Raw genomic sequence first — 19,864 nt, 5'->3', positions numbered from 1 at the left:
AAAGGAGAAAGAAAAACAGCTATTTTCTTAACATTATCGAGAGCAGATACTGGAACAGTGATCTGTGCAACAGGCAGGGCAGAAATGAGCTAAATATTGCAATAGGCCTAAATGTGGCAAACAGGCCACTGCTGACTATCTCTATTCCTGTTTGGTCAAATTGATATGCTGAGCACATGGCAAATTCTGTTTAAGTGATCTTTTAGGATCTTTAGGAACGTATCAGTGGAAAACAAACTTTCTCCTGAAAGCTGTTGTTCAAATATGAAAGACTATGGAGTGCCCAGTGAGCAAGCAAATAACACATTTTGAGATGGGGAATAATAACAGTTAATTGCATGATTCTAGTTGTGAATAAGAAATTATATGAATTCCCAAGGTTCCCATTCTTACTATATGTCCTGAGAGGCATTAAGTCAGTATATTGAGGACATAACACATATTACCATTTTCTTTCAAAGTTCAGAAGGCTTTTGGAAATGGCTGAAGAAAATGCTAGAGATATGGAAAGACTTTCCAGTTGTGTCCATTCATATCATGTTTAACATTTATTAGAAAAAATAGTAAAATATAAAAGCATATGAGTTTTCCTCAGTGCTGAGCCTGGCTTCAGTTCAGGTACTGAGACTGGCCTTTGCAGCACCTGTTTGGAGTCAGAGACCTTTTTTTGTTGAGAACAGAGATAAGAAGTATCTGCTGTTCCCTGAGTTAGTTGTTTCACATTCCTGGTATAGCAATAATGAATTCATTAGACCTAGCGTATTTTAACTATACTTCTAAAAATAATGAATATTCGAACACAGGACCATGTGACACATTCCTGCTGCCTGGACCTAGAAGCTGGATTTTTCTATTGCTACTATGAGTTTTGGTTTGAACAGTAAAATGAACAGTATGAAGAATGAGTTTGTGCTAGTAAATCAGAGTCTAAATGTAATTCTGAAGAAGGGGCATGGAACACAAGAAAAGCTCTAGTTTCTTCCTTTAGCTTATCAGAGGTGTGTGGCTCTAGCTCAGGTTTCTCTCTAATTTTATTTGTGGTACATGATTAACCTGTGAAGATGACTTCTAGTGACTAGAATCTAGTGACTCAGGCTCACCATCTCTCATTTAGAGTAATTTCTGATTTCTCACTTGAAATGTTCATTTTAAAACCCCAAATCAAACTGAAAAATGGGCCCAGACTGCTGCAATGTCATCTGTCTCTTGTTTCCTTAGAACTTGAACAGCCCCTGTGAGCTCTGCTAACTTTCAGAAATTTATGGGTCACAGTCCTGATACCTTAATGCAGCTGGTTCGGAGTCATTATGGATTTTTGACACAACTTTCTTTGATGATGCCAATAAATGGTGCCACTTGGACGTCTGGGGTGGAGGCAAGTCTTAATACTTCAGTCACAAAGCTGAGATCAATTTCTTGACCAATTTTGGTATCTGAGATACACCTGAAATTAAAGGAAATGTCAGCATTGAGAAAAGGTTAGCTTTTTCAAAATATGAAAGCTTTTTCCTCTAAGCTTTTTACCCATTGTACTATTGATTTTAAAAATTTTGTTTTCTAAGTTACCTTCCCTGCTTCTTAGAAAATTTGTGTTTTTTTCCCCAATTTAAAGACATTATTGAGTTTTCCTAAAAATACTGTCAAGCAGGTTGTAGTACCCAGGATTTGATTGTTTAAACATGGTTAGTAATGAGATTCTAATTAGATTGTGATATTTAAGCCTGGTGTGAAAAGGGTCAGTCTCTTAATTGTGTTAGGCTTTGAAGAGATTACAGGAGTGACTTTTTCCTCCTTACAGACCCTGCACTAAGAGCCACTTCTTTTTAACTAGATTGCTGCACTAAATGTAACTTGATAAAATGTTGGCACATCGTGCTGTATTAAGTATAGAATCACAGGCAAAAGTTTACTCATTTTGTAACCCCAACAGCACTGAATTGCAGTATGAAAAAGGGGCATCCCACATGTACATCTCCTAGAATAAATTCTTGGCATAACCACAATTGTCCAATTAAACAAGCACTGTGTATTATAACAGGATTTTGTTCTCCTTCCAGACTTCAATTACAGAGGCAAATTTGCGCAGAAATAAATCTACCTCCAACTTCAGCCTCCCAATGAGTTTTATCTGACTTACTGCTTTTGTGTAGGCCAGAAATAACGGGTAAAGAGCATCTCTTTGTCACTTCTACTGCTCTAACCTCATGCAAAGTGAGGGCAGCAGGAAAATGAGCACCACTGCTGGTGTTAAGGAAGAGATAAAGGAGAGGAGGAAGTATGGGGATATAAATCCATAGCCTAGAGGGTATATGGGCAAAAACTTATAAATTGGTAATCTCGTTCACATTCCTTTCCTTCCCCTCACCCCTCAAGGAATAGTAACCTTTCAGTCATGGGCTACATTTTGAGTACTTAGAACTGTCCTCTGCAGTTTTCAACAGCAGCAGTATTTATTCATGGACCTTAAAAAACTGACATGTTCTTTAGAATAAAGGTTAGAGTATAAATTAACCCTTAATTAAGTTTACATCTGTGGGGTTGGGAGTCTTCAAAGTGAAAAACAAATCTCTAAATATTACAGAAAGAATAACCTACTTTGGCCAAAGCTGTTATGCTGTACTGCCATTGTACCCAATGTACAATCGAGCTAGGAAGGCAAAAGGAGTGATATGCATGAGATGGAAGAAGATGCAAACACCAGAATCAGATTTAGCTGTATTAGAATGTAGCCATGTTCAACACTTTCAAGAAATATTATATTTTCAGCGTGTATTCTTAACGTATATTACCTGATTTTGCAGACGCTAAGCTCCCACAATACTGTTTTACCCAATTATATATATGATATGCCAGTTTCCATTCATTGTTGAAATAGCGGATCCCAGAAAGAAAAAAATCAGATGTCATGTTCTGTCCCGAGACACAAGGAGTAAAACATGCCTGTTTAAATCAAAAAGTTGTTGTTCTTAAAATCTAAGAAAAAAAATACTTTGCAGAAACAATGCACCATTCTGGGAACAATACGACTGCTCAGCTTTGGACACAGGCAGAATCCTACGTGGTTTTAGAGGGCGTGAAGAACAGGAACAGGAATTAAGGTGAACCCACCTAAAAGAGACAGGGTGGAGGCAGGAGGAAATGTAAAGCTCACTCGCTTTTTCTTTTCAGTGTGTCCGTTTCGGTTGGCTGGCCTCCTGGCCGCTTCTGTAAGCTCTACTGAGGTGAGACATACCTCCATAAATGCAAGTAAGTTGTTTAAAATTGTAATGAATGGAGCACAGCTAAACACATTTATGAAAAACAGAGCTGAAGTCACTCTGACAAGAAAAGAGTTGTACTAGTTTAAGGTCCATAAACAATAAACAGGGCTGTGGTTCACCCCAGCACAGCTGGCCTCTGAGGAAGCTAATTGTACTTGTCCTTGAAAGAGAAAGGAGCAGATAAGCCACAGAGAGTTACATTGTGGGAACAGTTTGTATGGACTCTGGTGAAGGACATGAAAGGAGCCAACTAAAAATATATTCACTCCTGAGTGTAGCCAGCTTATTTTGATGAGGGCTATTTACATATTCCATTTAGATCTTTAATGTTTCTGTGGTGAATTTCTTTTCTTCTTTTTTTTAAAAAAAAAAGCTTCAGCAATTAATTCCTTTTTAACTGCTGTTTTTTATCTAACAGAAACCAAATCAAGGTATTTAATCATAGCTGTAAATTTAAAAGTGGAACCCAGATTCATTGTTACACTTAGGATTTTGTTGTTACATATTTCATCTGAAACATTTTCCTATGTATTCAGCCACATACATATTCAGCTTTTGCAAAGTACTAAATTCATGTGACTTCCTACATGTATTAAAAGTCTTGAATTTAGGATTGGTGCCTCTCAGTTTTAAACTGTAATTCTTAAAATCCTTACTGTTGCTTGGAGATCGAGAGTGAATCACCTGTAGAAGCATCAGTAACTGATAATTGAAAGATACAGCCAAAAATCAACTCCCACAAACAGGTCATGAGAAACTGAGGATCAAATAATCAAGATCTGTTCAGAAAGTTCTTGACTTTTGTTTCTATACTTTCTTTTCTTTTTTTTTTTTTGGTCTCATACTCTACTGGCTGCTTCTTCTACTTGTTGAGACACCAGGGAATGGGCTAGGTTCAGTGAGGAAGCACCCGTCTTAGCACTGACAGCATTATCCACCACAGGCACCATGTTGTGCAGCATAAGCTAGTCTGCCCAACAGACAGATGTTCTTGCACTAACTATGAAAAAGGGGTTCACCTCAGCTTTCATGTTTCAGTTTGCTAAAGAGAAGAGCTTTTTTAAAGCATCACTTTCTGAAATTGAAGCACTTGGGTCAAGTTGGAAGAAGAACTCATCCCCACTCAGGTTCACTGTCCTGGATCTCCTGCAGAAGTGCCAAGGACAGGCCAACCCCAACCTGCAAAAGTATGAAAAAGGTGCTCCTCTCAAACTCCATCTGTGTAGCACATTCCCCATTATATGGGGAGTAGCCATTCCCTGCTATGCTTCAAATTGCACCATACTTCACTATATTTGAATCTGGGAGGTTGCCTTGTATCTGGAGGAAGTTGTGTCTTCCTGACAGTGGTATTTTTTTGGTGAGAGAAGAAGGTATGGAAAGAGAGTGTCTCTCAGCTTAGCGCTGACAGGCAAAATACGAAGTGAATTATCTACTTTGGGCCAAAATGCTTTAAAGCATCATTTTTATGAGGCCTGGCTTTGCCAGACATTTAACTTTTATCTTGCCTCCAACACTGCAGTTTAGTCAGGCATTTAAGCCAGCATAATATGACACTGCTGCCAAAAGGCATAGTCCCATCATCCCTCCCCAACCTTTTGTACTGCTGCAGGGTGAGCCCAGTCGTTCAGCTGAGGTAGCTAAAACTAACTCGGCTTCTGGAAATGAGATTGCTCTGGATTGCTACATGGCCACATGAATGCTTGTGCCAGCACAAAGTGGGCAGCGGTAGCATTCCTGAGACAAGAACAAGCAGGAGGGAGCGGGCTGGGATGCCTTTCAGGAGCAGGGACAAATTATGCCAATTCAAAACTGTTCATGAAATTCCCTGGATCTGTGAGAAGAACCTTGGGCAAGACAAATGGTTATGTGCGTATCTGACAGTAGAAACATAGGTATCACCTGGGTTAGGTGAAAGGAAATGGGTGAAAAGTATCTAGGCATTGGATATTTATCCATTAAAATGCTGTTGATGGGCTGATGTGGCCGATCTGGTATTTCCTTCTTCCAGGATTTCTATAAAATATATTTGGTAAGATGGCTCAAATTCTGTTTTATTTTAATAATGGAGCCTGTGTACCCATGCAATTTGTGCCGCATACAGTCCCATCCCCTCTCTAATATATGTCCTCTAGCATCGTAGACTCCCTGGCATATTTGCATGACAGACCTCTAGAAGGGTCAGACCTCTGCCTAACTTTGTTATTAACTGATGAGCAATGACATCTCTGCAGATGAGGGACATATTTTGCTACATTTCTAGTTCAGTAGTGACATCTGTATATTATTGATGCTGCCAGCAAATAACAGGCCATTGCTAGCTGGATCACCTCAAACCTTCTCCTTACGTCGCAGCAAGTACTGGCTGCTGTCTTAGGAGATGGCAGAGAGACCTAAAGGGACAACCTCAGCAGCAGCTGAGTTAGGGGCATCTCCAGTTGCCACTCGGCATTAGCCAGGTATCCTTTTACTTTGCCAAGTGCCCTGTTTGATCAGCATTTCACCGACCCCCCAGCTCAGATGAGCCCATCGCGCACGCCAAGCGGCCTGGCTCTGCAGCACTCCTCCAAGCACTAGCACAGGCTCGCTTCGGGAGCTGAGCGGAGCCGTGCCTGGCAGCCGGCCTGCTGGGACCGAGCGGTGCCCGGGTGGCAGGCTCGCCGTCCAGCTGCAGCAAGAGGCAGGCCCTGACCACGCGTGGCGCGCCGGCGAGAGGCCTGCCTTTTGCCCTATTTTCAGGGTGGAGAGAGGATTATTTTGGACCGATGTTGCCCACCACAGGATCCAGTTTAGTCTGTTGCCCAGCAGCAGGGGACATTGTGTCCGGGGAGCTGGCTGTGCCACTACAGGGAATGTGACTTTTTACAGAAAAGTTTCTTCAAAAAACACGTCACCTGCTAGACTACGCTGTAGTTTTGACTGCTTCTGTCTGACATGGCAAACCCAGAACAATGTGGTACCTCTCACCAGGGAAACAGCACTTCATATTGGCGGGATCTGCCTACAAACCTGGGCCTGCAACTGTGCAGGAGGATAGTTACTCCAGACTGGAATGAGAACTTCTGACCCCTAGAACACAGCACCAGGCATTTCTTTTTCTTTCTCAAGGGAACTACTGAAGAAGTAAACATTATCACAGCTCACACCAGGGAGAAAATGAGAAATGGGAATGAGGAAGAGGCTGTATTATTCAAATGGAAATTTTTTAATTTATCACATTTCATTTCCTATCAGTGCATCTAGAATTCAAAGAAGTAATGTTTAGATGAGTAACATGAAAAATTACCACTCAACATTAATTTACAAATGATGTGGAAAACTGCTGTAGTATTTCTTCAAGCCTAGGGAACAATCAAACGAGGCATCTTAGTGCCCTCTTGTGGATTTTAGTGTCCAAAACAAAATATTTTTTGCAGAGCATTTTAACACTGAAGGCGAAACTACAAGAGAGCACCATACTGCTCCATATAGGAAGTTAAATGCATTTTTTTTTTTTGGTTCCGAGTTTTCTGGAGGTGAGGACTAAAGCAAAAAAAAAGTGGTATGTTTCTTCTACAGGAGGATTTTTTTTAATAACTAAAAACTAAAGTTTTTGATATAATTACATATATATATATATGTATATATACACATCTATATACAGATGGTATCAGTTTAGCTTTGTTGTACTTTAATTGCAACGTTATAGTTCATGTACCAAAGAAAAAGGGTCTAGAGTAGCGACACCAATGTAGGCTGACCATTCAGTTACACTCACAAAAGATAACTAAACTAGAAATTACCTTCAGTATTTTTCTTATTCCACTTGTTCTATGCTAGTTCCAGTTTTAATTTACATGTATCCTCAGACTCTGCACTGTGATGTAAGCCAAGTCTTAGAGGAACTTACTTTGAACTGACTATATATAGAGCTGTCTTGCATAATTGGAGCTTACTAAATCCTAAATCACCACACAGTGCTGCTGAATTACAGATTCCTCGGCATGCTTTTATTGGACATTTACATATGGTAAAGGAAGTATTTTCTCATAGTTGGACCTACAGAAGACTGAGAAATAAAATGATTTCATAAACACTACTACTCCTAGAAAAGAATGCTTGTGTTAACTATCGTGATTGCTGTACACTTACACACTACTACTGAGTCCTCTGAAGATGTTAAAAAAAACCCTCTTTACAAATAGTGTACTGTTTACAAATAAAAAAGCTTTATTTTTTCATTTTATTTTAAAATGTAAGTGAAAGGAATCGTTTTGAAAGCTTATCCATTACAGAAGGTTCATTTCCTGTTTTCTTGCAGGTATCTTAACATGTATTAGTGCTGACCTGCTCCCATCAAGTATGTTCTATTTCATAGAGAAGACAAACTCATGCTTGAAATATAAAATTCTAGATCTGAAGAAAAATGCTTTTCAGTGTGGTCTTTTGCAGGTGAGACAAGGAAGAAGGGCAAAAAAAAAAAGGTGGAATTGTCAAAAACATTTATTTTTTATTATATTCTTTCTTAAGATAAAAGGTCTGGATAGTTCTTCAGATTCCTGCCTTACAGCTAGCTGATCATGCTGTTATCATTGAAATAATGAATATTATCACAACAGAGAAGGCTGAATATTCATAGCCAGGTATAGTATCTATGAAGCCCAACTGCTTGATATCCTGCTTTTTATCTGTTAAGTTTCCTTGGGGAAAAAAATACCTGCAGTGTCAGCCTCCGCGTTTCACATGTACAAATATCAACTAGTAAGAACATGTGGTCAGAAAATGTGTCAGTCCTCACCCTTCTTCCCATACCTCTGATCAGTCCCCTAGAGGTTAGCTCAGAATTATCCATCAAGGGGACTGCAGACAGAGCCCGAAATCTGAAGGGGGTTGGAGTTTGTGTTTCATGGTCTACTGCTATGTACAGATAGAGCAACTCTTGACTATTAAATACAGTAGTAGCTCCAGACTGAGGAACTTCACCTCCCTTAGGCACAACACTGGTTTCAGGCCTGAGCTGGCACCGCCGCAGGGCAGCACTCGCACCACTTGGGCGAGCGCAGAGCGGGCCTGCCCACGCCAGCAGGCTGCAGTCAGATCACTGTGATTCTGCACAGCAACAGACACATACTGTATTCCTAGGTAATTCAGTGTAGCGGACAGAGCAGAGAATAGGTTCAAAGTGTATGCAACATTTTATTGAAAAAATACGAATGTTCTGTACATAAAGTACAACTCGATGGGCTTGATAAAATCTCCAGAGACTTATTGGTTAAAAGGTCGTCTTTTCTTCTTTTTCTTCTACGGACATAAAACGTATAACGAAGCAGCAGGTCCCCTGTACTTGTGCAAGTGCAATCCCATCGCTGTGTGCGCAGCGTAGCGCCTGGCTCTACACACTGGACTCCAGCATGCTCAATGTACCTTGATGGATGGTCTGCAAGAAATTTAAAGCATCGAAGAACTGCACAGGACTGGTCCTTCAATCCGCTGATGATTCAAATTTTATTATGAAATCTCTGTACTCCTGCTTCTGCGTATCCAATATTTCTGACAAATAAATACAAAAATAAATAGGGGTCTGGCCTCATAGAACCTCAAGTCTCAGAAGCAACACAGTTTGTAGCAAGCTACATACATAATCTCAACTATATCAACATAATTTATTTAAATCTCTATCAATAAATGTATTAAAAGTATAAATTCTTAATCCAATACTGAGAGTTTACTTCTGGAAATAAATCCAGAAAAAAGAAAGCTTTTTTCAGTCCTCTCTTATGATTTAGTGTGCTTTTTTAGAAAATGCTTTATAGCTGAACTGCAGCAGAAACTAGCTGCTATATAATGTAATTCTATCCCCCAAACCTAATATAAAAAAGCTTTTAAAATCTTTTTACAGTAACTGACTTTCATGTCCTAACTTTACATACAGTTACTAAAAATACTGTGCATAGCAGTGTTGTCTAAAAACAGGTTTAGTGTTAAAACTACATGCACAAATGCCAGAGTACCAAAGCAGAAACTGAATAATGTGGCAGACACACAATTAACTTGTGTTACTAATTGGATGGTGTAACAATACTGCAGTCTCAAAGATATGTATGTTGCAGATGGAAAGACAATGAATAGGACTGGATGAGGAGAAAGTTAGGCAAAACCCCCTTTTTTTCTTCTCCATTTAAAACTGGAATGTCCTTTTATCACCAAGAAGAAGTGTTAGAAGCTCGTACTAAATCAGGAGTAAATTGTGATGACTTCTCGGCCACCTCCTCTAACAAGTAATACTCTCTCCAAACCCTCAGTCAAGACTTCAAGAAACTCCATATCTGTTTCACTAGAGTCAAGGACAAAAGTAATGTTAAAACCAAAATACACAGTGATTAACCTGCCTTACAAAACCGTAATAAAGCAGGACATGTGGAATGCTGTAGGCAACTAACCTGTCCCCACCAAAAACCTCTGAACATTTGCTAGTTTGTACTTATTGCAACTCAAAAGAGTTGGATTTTTTCTATAGGCAAATTTTGAAAAATCTGGTTAAGTGGGTTTTTTTCCACCTAAGATTCACTATCTGTAGCTGCAAACACTTTTAATCATTTATGTTGTGAAATACCTCATTGGAGAAGGCTGAACGAGAGATGAGTTTAAAATGTACTGCTTGACTAAATTTGAAACATCCTATATTCATCTTCGTAAACAAGTATCAATACAAATTTAATAGGTAGCAGTGGTACAGGACTGATGAGAGTTGCCTATAAATCTATCAAACTTCTCATTTTATTTACAAATTTTAATATTACTAAGTTCATTTTAATACATTTAAAATCCATAGGTGACAAACTTTTTCCCATTTTATATAAAATATTAGGCCTCTGACTATCTAAAAGCAGAATTAGTGCTTTTGTGTGGACTCAGCTGCAGTTACAACACTTACCTGCCAGCATTTTGGCAAAACGCGTTAGTACACGGTTCAGTCTTAGCCATATCTGAACTCCAGTCTAACTTACTTTCACATGTTGCTCCTATTCAATAGGAACTGGTTTCACCACAAAGGTACGAAGAGGAGAGAAGAGCAGGAACAGACTACCCTGTATGTCCGAGTAACTTCTCAGGTTTTGGGAGGAAGAGGCAAGGAAGGAATCTAATGGCTAAAAGTGAACTGTGTGAGTTAACTTGAAAACAGCATTCACTCTTCCGAGTGAGTGATCTGAACACCAGGTTACACAGCTGAACTCTCTCCTAGCTGCTCTTCATGAATTTTGCATGTTTTCCAGTCACAGTGGCCCAGCCTCTTCGGGGAAATCAAGGAGTAAGTATCCCCCCCTCCCTCCCTGCCCCCCCTAAAGTCACTCCTAGCCTGGAGTCTGAAAAGCTTCCTGGGCTGCAGTAGCTGTGGTTCCTGCTGTGCTGCAGGGGGGTGTTCTGGCCTCTTCTTTGGCCAGCTGGCTGTCATGTAACAGCTGTTACCACTGCCACCTCCTCCCAGGTATAGGAGAAAACAGCGGTCATTTTTTCTGCGATCTAAAGCCCACAACTTGCATAATGTTTTTTGTCCCAGGTTAGTGCAAGGCTTGCTACTTTAACAGTACAAACTGAGGCTGAAAAGCAGCTGCGGACAAAGCACTGCCATGCCAGCTGGCTCACCAGGTCACAACCCCCAGCTCTGGCTTTACATGGGCATGGTGCAAGTGTATCTTTAAGTGCCTACATACTGTAGGTTGGACTTTTACTCTTGCTAGAGCATCGTACTTGGAGCAAAGCTCCCAAATGCTGGTGTGTGAGCATGTGCACGAGTAACGCCCTCGTCTTCAGGACTTCCTGCTCACTGGAGTGGAGATATTACCTGGCGCAGCATGCTGACCGCTGTGAATGTTTCTTGTGTCTCTCCTACACCCACTGTTGAGAATTACCAAAGTCAGCGCTGTGAATTCCACTCCGGGAAGCAGCTGACCAACCTTTCAACGATGCTGTATTCAGTATGGCAATATCTATGTTACTTTCAGAATCAGCCTTCACTTCTGCCCTGGAAGATGTTAAAGGTTGCCAAGTTGTTTAGCCTTTTCCGTAATGGCAAAATACTCACAAATGAATTGCATCATTGTGGCCAAAGCCTGAGACTTACCAAGGTCATGGATAAATTAAACTGAATCCAGTAAGAATTCAAACAAGACTGACTTCAGACCTTCAGTGGCACATTATCCTTTAACCAATTACTGTATGAGCGCCACAAGCCAGTACTCTCCACTCACGGGATAGTTTGTCACATATTACAGCTTGACAACATTTCCAGTAAAATAAATTCAAGTGTACAGATTTTTAAAAGACCTTGTATGAGGACTTAGGCCTCCCCTGAAAGGATACAGTTTTCATCACCATCAGTATTCTTTGGAGGACCAGGCATGTTGAGGAGAACAAGTCTGGCATCATGGGACCTATTTACAATAACTTCATTTAGCTTCACTGCTGTGTGCATCCTTCGGACATTAGACTGGTTCCTGTTGAAGAATCACACTTAGATTTACTGTTCAGAAAAAAACATGCCTCTGGCCTCTGAAAACTGAATGATTAAAAAGTTATTCAAAGCAAACCTTAAATCTCCCAAATACTCTATTAAATGTCAACTCAACACACAGTAATATAATGAAGACACAAAGACATTTCTTGCATAGTTTTTCAGCTACTTCTATTCCATCCTGCAGTCAGGTCTTCAGATTCCAAAGTTAAAATACCTTTCAAGGAGGGCATTTTATACAGATCATACAGTCTTGCACAAGAAGTTAAACCCATTTGCACAAGGGTGCATGCTGTCTGACCAGGGACATTTGTGGCTACAGAGCCGTCACTTCTGGCAGGCTTCTCTGGCTCCCCTCACTCCCACGGCAGCACCCGTCATGCATCCCTCAGGACTCGGTACCAGAAAACTCTTTCTCAGAGACTCCTCAGAACCGAGCAGAAAACTGGCAGCACTGGCAGCAGAAAAGCCCAGACTTTTCAGGAGAGCACTTGATTTTGGGGTTGAACAGCAGCTGACATCTCCAGAGAAAGCTTGGCTATCTGTGGACTGGCAGGTTGGAATGCAGCCTACACACAGGGGGAAGCATGCGTGTTTATGGGCCTTTTCTGATAATTAGTAAGAATTTTAACCTGCCCTCCAGTTAGGCACTAATCAGCCTCCCTGTCTGGCTGACTATTTGCAAGAGAAAACATGTATGATCTGAGCATCTTCTAAATCTCAATCATGCTTTCAAATTTGAGTAGCCACTTGGTTCAAAAGTTATGGGAGAGAAGGGAATAGATGCAGTATGTGCTCACAAGCCTCTATTCCTTAGGAAAACAGGCTAAAAGAGGTATACAATTATCCAGAAGCTATCATCACAAAATAACATTTTCATGTTATTTTCATGCAGGAACAGAACAGGAAAGTATCCTAGGGGGATTTTGAGCCAGGGAATGTTTCCTTGCTACAGGAAATCAATCATTATTTTGGTAACTTAAAAGGAAAAGCAAAACAGAAATAGACTTAAAGGGAGAACATATTCTCCCTTTGCAGCTTTGAGGATTTTCCACTGATTTTATTTTAATATATTTTAATATATTAAAAACAGTTATTATTAGGAGAACTGAGTTGAATATGAATCTGTAGTTTTGTTGATTCAGCTTTACATATTATGAGTTAAAGTCTTCAGTAACTTTGCTTCTTTTCTGAACTTACATTTCTGATTTTAGGTTTGCAAATAAAGTCTATATATACAGAAAATAGAAGATGCAATGACACAATTAATATTTCTTATACTAACAACAAAGTTTATCCACTTTGAATTACCTCTCTGTTACTTCATACTATTTTATTTAGAGCAAGGACATCGCCTGTCTTTACCACGTCAGCATCAGAAAGCCAGGGACAACACAGAGGCCAGATTATGTTTACAGGAAGTGGGGAAGAAAACAGCACCAGAAACAATGAACTGTTATAACTATGTATAGTTTTGGAAAAGTAATTGAAAACTGAAGGTTTGGCATTCTCCAAAGTGACCTCTAAAACTGGCATCTCTGCAGTTATCTGAAAGTGCAGGCTATAAGAAAGTGTTTGCTTGGTGCCCAGAAACCATCAGAAACACCATCATAGCAGTGTTGTAGAATTAGAGCTTCTCCAAGTGAAGAATGTTTCCAAATCTTATGCCATATTCTGCTTGAGAAAATAGGCTCAAACTTGTAATTGTTTTCTTTCCTGATTTAGTTCTTGTCAGGATAACTCCTACAGGTTTTTTGCATGTTATTTGTAATGATACTTAGCTTAAGTGGCTAATCCTGCTCCCTTCAAAAACATTGCTAAGATTCTGTTCAACTCTGACTCCTTTTCTTTTCTTCCATAGTTACATATAGTTTTCCAGCTTTTAGTTGAGAAAATGAAATCTTCCCTCTCAACCATCTTAATGTACTTCTAAGTTAAGTAACAAACTTACAAGTTTTCCCACTCTCTGAAAGCATGGAAGAGGAAAAAGTACAGGTAGTTAACACCAAATTCAGCAGAATTTCTACAGTATATATGATTCATCCTAAAAGAGACTGGAATTCTCACTGATTGATTAGTAATAAGCAATCTGGAACTTTGCCAGGTTTGCAAAGCTGACTGAGTGGGTTCTTGATACAAGATGTAATACGTCAGAGGTCACAGGAGATTTGTGCCTTTTAATACAAAGCCATGTATAGAGCTTCACTTCCAGCTGTTTGAGGGGCGCACACATGGTAATACTAAGGCTGCTGTTACATGTCAGTGTTCCTAAAACAGTGAATCTGTCTTTGATGATTTTCTCACACACACGTATTCCACTCCCAGTCATTCACCACCATCTCCACTTCTAACAGATGCCACCAGCTCTTCCTTGCCACGTTAGACGTCCTCACTCCTTACTAGATCAGTGAAATTTGCTTTCTCGAGGTTTTGGGGAGATGGGAGGAGGGTTATAATATCGTTTAACAGCTCCAATTTAAATTTGACTATACTAAGTATAAATACTGAGGTATTTGTGTTGCATTTAATTGGTCAGCAATTTCCCAGGACACTAACTGCTGTCCTTTCAGTAGCCAGGTCTCACGCATACTGTGCAATCCTAAACCAAGGATTAGGAGGGGAGCGGAAAAGATAATAACAGCGTAGCACAACTAGACTTTAGGAGGTGCAAGCTGTTGACTCTGACTAGACTCACGGCTTAATGCTGATCAGATCTCTAAAGCTTCCCACAGCACTGCTTCGGTTCCGCTTCTCAGAGTCACATTTTTCCTTTGTCCAGGTCATCTGAATGTTCTCGGGAACAGGGTCCGTCTCATCTTCTTCATCTGAGTACAAGCTCTCCAGACGTGCTATTGAGTGTCTGTCCTTTACCAGCTGAGCCTAAAGAGCATATGAACGACAAGGTGAACTCACACTTCATTTTACCTTCTCTCGTTCCTTTTCAGCAATGGAAGGCTTTTTGTTCCATTGTATCTTTCATTTTTTACAGTCAATATAGCATCTAGGGCAGCTCAGATACCAAACATCTCGCCTAGACAGCCATCTTGCATACCAAATGGAGTTCAAACTGTCTTGAGGGGTGTGAGCCATGCAGAATTTGGACTAACAGAGGCTGAATCTACACTAGAAGAAAGAGATAGTCTGTCTCTCAGCAGGAAATAGTCTGAAACGAGAGGCAAGTCTAACCCAAAACTGACAACAAAAAGTTCGACACACACATGCACAAAAATAATATATAGCCTGTATCTTTCATAGCTAAGTGTCCTAACAGTTTAAACTGGAATGAAATTTGCAGTAGGAAAACAGGATATACTATAATTGAGACAAACACCAGATATCCCATATATACCAAAAACAAGGTCAAAAAAGGGTCAAGACTTGCATCCTCAGGTTCCCGAGTATCATTTACATTGCAAAGGGGAACACACAGATCATTCCTACAGCTTACATACTGCCATCATTTTCCCCCAAACATTTCTAGTATGGCTTTGCAGCACAGCCAAGCTTTTCAGTGACTGTATGCATTTTTTTGACACAAGAACTGAAAAAATAAATTAAAAGCTGCACTAAAAGTATTTCCTTACAGCTTTACATCACAGGAGTTAAATTCAAGAAGCAGCTATATAAAACACTACCAGGAAGGCATTTTGTTTCATCTGCCTCAGCACTCAGTAAGTCAACCACAAATGACATACCTCCCTTTCCCTCTCTGTTTTTGTCAGCCTCATTTGCCTCAGCATCTGAGATCTCTGCTCCATCATAAGAGTTCGCTCATAAGTATATGCTGAGATATCACTATTGTGCTGGAGAAATAAGAAAAATATTGCTATATAATCAAATCATAAGCAAACACCATCATTTGCATCATAAAGTGAAAAACTGGCTCTATTCCTTACCATTTCTACCACTTCTACCTCTGCCTCTATTCGGAGTTGATAGAGGAAGGTAGCCAAGTCCTTCTTCATCTGTATGCTGTTATCATCCATCTGGGCTACGGTAAAAATTCTCATTTTGCATTTTCTCCAAACCTGGTGAGGAAACATAAGCTCTTAGTACACTTCAGCCAATAACATTTTGCTCTACAAAACAGAGCCTTACCAATACAACTCGTTTATCAACACAGACTCTGTTATTGGGCCGTGTTTCTTCATGCTGAAGCACACAGAAGTAGGTAATAACAAACATGCGTTTTCTAGTTCCTTACTTTGTGCTGTTTGAGTAGAAAAGGAAGCAACATCAACATGCCTCCATCATGCACAATCCACCACACATCAATGTTGCCTTCATTGTAACGCTCATGATTGCTAGGGTAGAAAGACACATTTTTGGGAACCAGTAGGGCCAAATGAGCTGCAGTTGTACAACGAACAGTACCTGCCAAAGAGAGGAACAAGGATTTACCTCCAATGCTGTACGGGTGACCTACTGTGGAAAAGTTACTCACTGAGCAAATGCCAACAAACCATAAAAGTCATCGCTTACATAAAAAGTGAGTATGGCAAGGCTTGTACAGGCAGGTCAGACCAAATGACACAGGATAAAACAGACTTTCAGGAATATAAGCCCTATTTCAGGTTTGAAATAAAAGCAGTGATCTTCAAAACCATGTACAAGGAGAAAGGATCTGCTCAGTTCTAATTTGACTGTATTAAATAGCTGGACCTCGGAGGAAGGAGGGGAATGCAAGGAGAGTGTTAGCTCCAACAATAAAGAGATGGATAATTTATTGCACCTGTGAAAAGACAGAGGTTATCTAGATAAAGTAATTATAGTTTGCTATTAAAACCGTATGCCTTAAGTCTCTTATTTTTTTACCTATACATTACAGAAAGATGAGTTTTAGCTCCAAGATTAATCTTTGAAAAAAAAATCTTTCAAAGGTTTCCTTAGCTAGGAAAAGTGGTGTTTCAAACAGAGAAGTTTTGCAAGAAATCATCTACTGGTAATAGGATTTGCTGGTTGCTTTGCCTGAAAGCTTAGTTATATTTCTCCCCTCTGTCCTCAACCACATCAACTGGTATCGAAAGAGATATTTTCTTTACCCTACAAAACTTGCTTCAATTGCTACACTTACTCCTTTTGTAACACAAGTCTAAGGCTCTAGATTACTGCATTTATTTAAAAACACTAGCAATAGCATATAAATTTATTAGACTGCATGTATTTTCTAAGGCTTAGCTTTGTTAACTAGACAATAAGTTCATGATCAACAGAAGAAACCACAAATAGTAGAAAAAACGGATTTCACAGAGATTCTGTTAAAAACTCACAGTGCGTACTGTGTATGTAATGAACACCTTGGTGAAGAATGTTTGATCACACAGAACCTTCAAAACTAACCTATAAATGTTTTCCATGACCTTGGATCTTCACTTTGCCTCCAGCCATATGGCCATCCCAAAACCACGGTATTGTGTTTCATGCCACCTAGTCCACAGGACTGAATCAAGTGGGCAATTCCTTCTCGAACTTTATTGGCTACAACTACTTGACAAAATCCTTTCACCTTCTCAATGTCCATCATATTCTTAATAGTCTGGAAGACAGACAAGGAAAAACCTCACAACCAACTTTTTCTGCATCATTCGATTACAGTGTAAATTCCTGCTTCGCATATCCACAGGTGAAAAGCATTTTAAGGCAAAGTTCTGCTCCCCTACTTTCCTTAAAAATAGAAAAGAAAATGCCCACTAGTTATAATATAATACTTGTTTTAAACATACATAGTTCCTTTTCAAGCATAATTATTTCTAACAAATTAAGAAAGCTTTTTATGCTGTCCCTTATTTGTAAGAGTAGTAATTGTTAGGAAGATCTGTTACTATTTCACTTTCTAAGCCTAGAACAATTTTTACTAACCTGAGGTTAATGAGTTTCACTGGGACTTCCTGTTTCAGATTCCCATGTATAACATGTTGTGTTATTATATTCATTTTACATATACAAGCACCAAAACCCCACACACCTATCAACAATACCATACTTTGTTTAAAAATAAACAAACAAACTAAACCCATAGGCCTACGAAGCCGTTTTCCATTTGTAATGATGTTCCTCTACAAAAAGCTTCTGAGGAAAAACAACGACATGGTGTAACTACACAGATGCAAACAGGGCTATGGTGTCGTGCTTATACAGTGGGGAAGATGAAATGATACATTAACAAATTTTCAAGACTGTCCCTTCATGTTTTTGTGATAAATTTATCATGACACTGAAAGAACGAACATAGCAAACTTGCTAAGTTCATATCAAGAAACATTTCAGTATGTCAATTCTTAGGTTCAAAAAGCTAGTCCTCTTTCCTCTATTCATCAGCATACCTAAAGAGTGACTATTTCTTATAAATCAAGATGGTTTTATGCAGTAAGGCTTTTAATACAAGTTGCAAGCACTGGTCTTACATTCCTGAAGCCACAAAGGGACAAATGAAACATATCTGCAAACTCTTTACTGAACAGGCATCAGACTACTCAAGTAATCCTGTATTTGATGCAAGTCTTACTGATGCATCTTTTTCCATGTACAGTTATAAAACTTAAATTCTCTCTCCACTCACCCTTCTTTTTCATTTAGGAATTTATGTTTAAAACACTGACCTGTTCAGCAGCCTGGGCTTCTCCGTAAGTCTCCAAGAAATTCCCCTGGATCACAGATCCTATGATAGTCAAACCTTTGCCAGCTTTCAGCTGGGATGCAAATGTTAACAGTCTAGGGTATTTTACATGTAAATCTTCATCAAGCTTCAGGAGCACCAGCAACTGAGGCCTAGAGAAAGTAAAAATGGGAATGTAATCTTTACTGATGTTTCACGAAAACACTTTTAACAAACCGCCTCTCTGGTCATGCCAATTATGCTTGAGTATCAACTCTGCCACCAGCAGCAATGCAGGATGGTCTCTCTGTACCTCACACATTACAAAGGTTCTATCAATACTAGCTTTACTCCTCTCGACTCAGGGCAGATTTGAAACAGTGAGGGAATTCTGCTGCTGTACCCTTTTGACAGCATTAAAACCCTTTCATGTACTTAGCTTAAGAGGCTTGCATTAATGTCTTATTTATGTGTTTCATTTTCAAGGCTTTGTTAAGTACCACTAGAGCATAAACTACATTCATGCAATAGGCCTGTCCCTCCAGATCTGTTTGGATATTTGTAGCAAATATTAGATAAAATATTCATATTTCCCTAAACATACAGATCCCACCTGCCTTCTGTCCCTTAAAGTACCACTACAAATCTATTAAACATTTTCTCTCTCAAGCTATGATTAGGAAAGTATAAGAATATATAGAACTCTTATTCAAGGCAGATATCTACTACTTGTGTTCAGAGCCTAAAAGGAGAGCTGTGTAACCCACAATGGAGAAGCGGGTTCTTGCCCGCATAGTTTAGCTTCAACACACAAGGCGAAAGGGAGAAATGTTGGCTACCATTCCAATTTTTAAGCCTAGAATGACAGCAGTGATTTCTCCATGCACCCCAGGTGAGTTACATGGAGCTCTGGGCCTCTGTACTCACAGATTGCTGTAGTTTCCTCAAATTTCACTTTGGAGCTCATCAGAGCCTGATTAAAGATCCAAAGCTAAGAAAGGTCTGCCTGCACAGGACCCACCCAGCAAGGCTAGGTTAGTGTCGGGACAGCTTACACAGGCTCATTGTGTTTTATATTTTAGGCATTTCCATTCATTCACATAGGCCAAAAACATCTCATTTGCCGTTCAGTTCAGTTTCCTACATGTACGTGGATAATCACAATCGATTGCATTTTACCAGACTAAAATGAGTACCTCCAGTTCTTTGTGTGTGGAGGGCCCTCCTCCAGTCTGAGTAAGGCGTATCTTGCTGCACTGAGTGAAAGACCCCGGATACCATCACCCCACTCCTTCTCCGCACTGTAAAGGATACACAATTTAGTCGATAAATAGTTGCATTTAATTGCACAGTTACAGCTATGTAACACTTATAAAAGCGTGAAACATACCATTTATCAGATACATATGCATGTGTATCACACATATGCATAAGTATGCGTAACATGCTATACACCACACGAGCAAAATGCAAGTATCTGAGGCATGACAACACCATCTTTCTGTGTTTCATTTGTAT

The 19,864-nt window shown here is 39.6% G+C and overlaps 1 protein-coding gene across 3 annotated transcripts in view; it reads right to left on the bottom strand.

Moving 5' to 3' along the window:
- Positions 1-8,415: 8,415 nt before the first annotated feature.
- The window catches only part of SLC12A4 (solute carrier family 12 member 4), a 49,104-nt gene continuing 37,655 nt past the window's right edge, over positions 8,416-19,864 (bottom strand). For 2 of the 3 annotated variants that reach the window (XM_062586915.1, XM_062586917.1), the window contains 9 exons: positions 19,543-19,647; positions 18,351-18,519; positions 17,092-17,287; positions 15,956-16,125; positions 15,648-15,779; positions 15,447-15,554; positions 14,447-14,631; positions 11,601-11,734; positions 8,416-9,565 (listed from right to left, as the gene is read on the bottom strand). In XM_062586915.1, the coding sequence (XP_062442899.1) occupies positions 9,474-9,565; positions 11,601-11,734; positions 14,447-14,631; positions 15,447-15,554; positions 15,648-15,779; positions 15,956-16,125; positions 17,092-17,287; positions 18,351-18,519; positions 19,543-19,647 (1,291 nt within the window). In that variant the 3' untranslated portion in view covers positions 8,416-9,473. The remainder of the gene's footprint in view (positions 9,566-11,600; positions 11,735-14,446; positions 14,632-15,446; positions 15,555-15,647; positions 15,780-15,955; positions 16,126-17,091; positions 17,288-18,350; positions 18,520-19,542; positions 19,648-19,864) is intronic. The other variant, XM_062586916.1, reaches the window with a different exon arrangement.

This window comes from Rhea pennata, chromosome 13 (assembly GCF_028389875.1).
Source record: "Rhea pennata isolate bPtePen1 chromosome 13, bPtePen1.pri, whole genome shotgun sequence".
NCBI lineage: Eukaryota > Metazoa > Chordata > Aves > Rheiformes > Rheidae > Rhea > Rhea pennata.
Note: the sequence above shows the minus strand (reverse complement) of the source record. Positions and strands in the feature narration are given on the sequence as shown.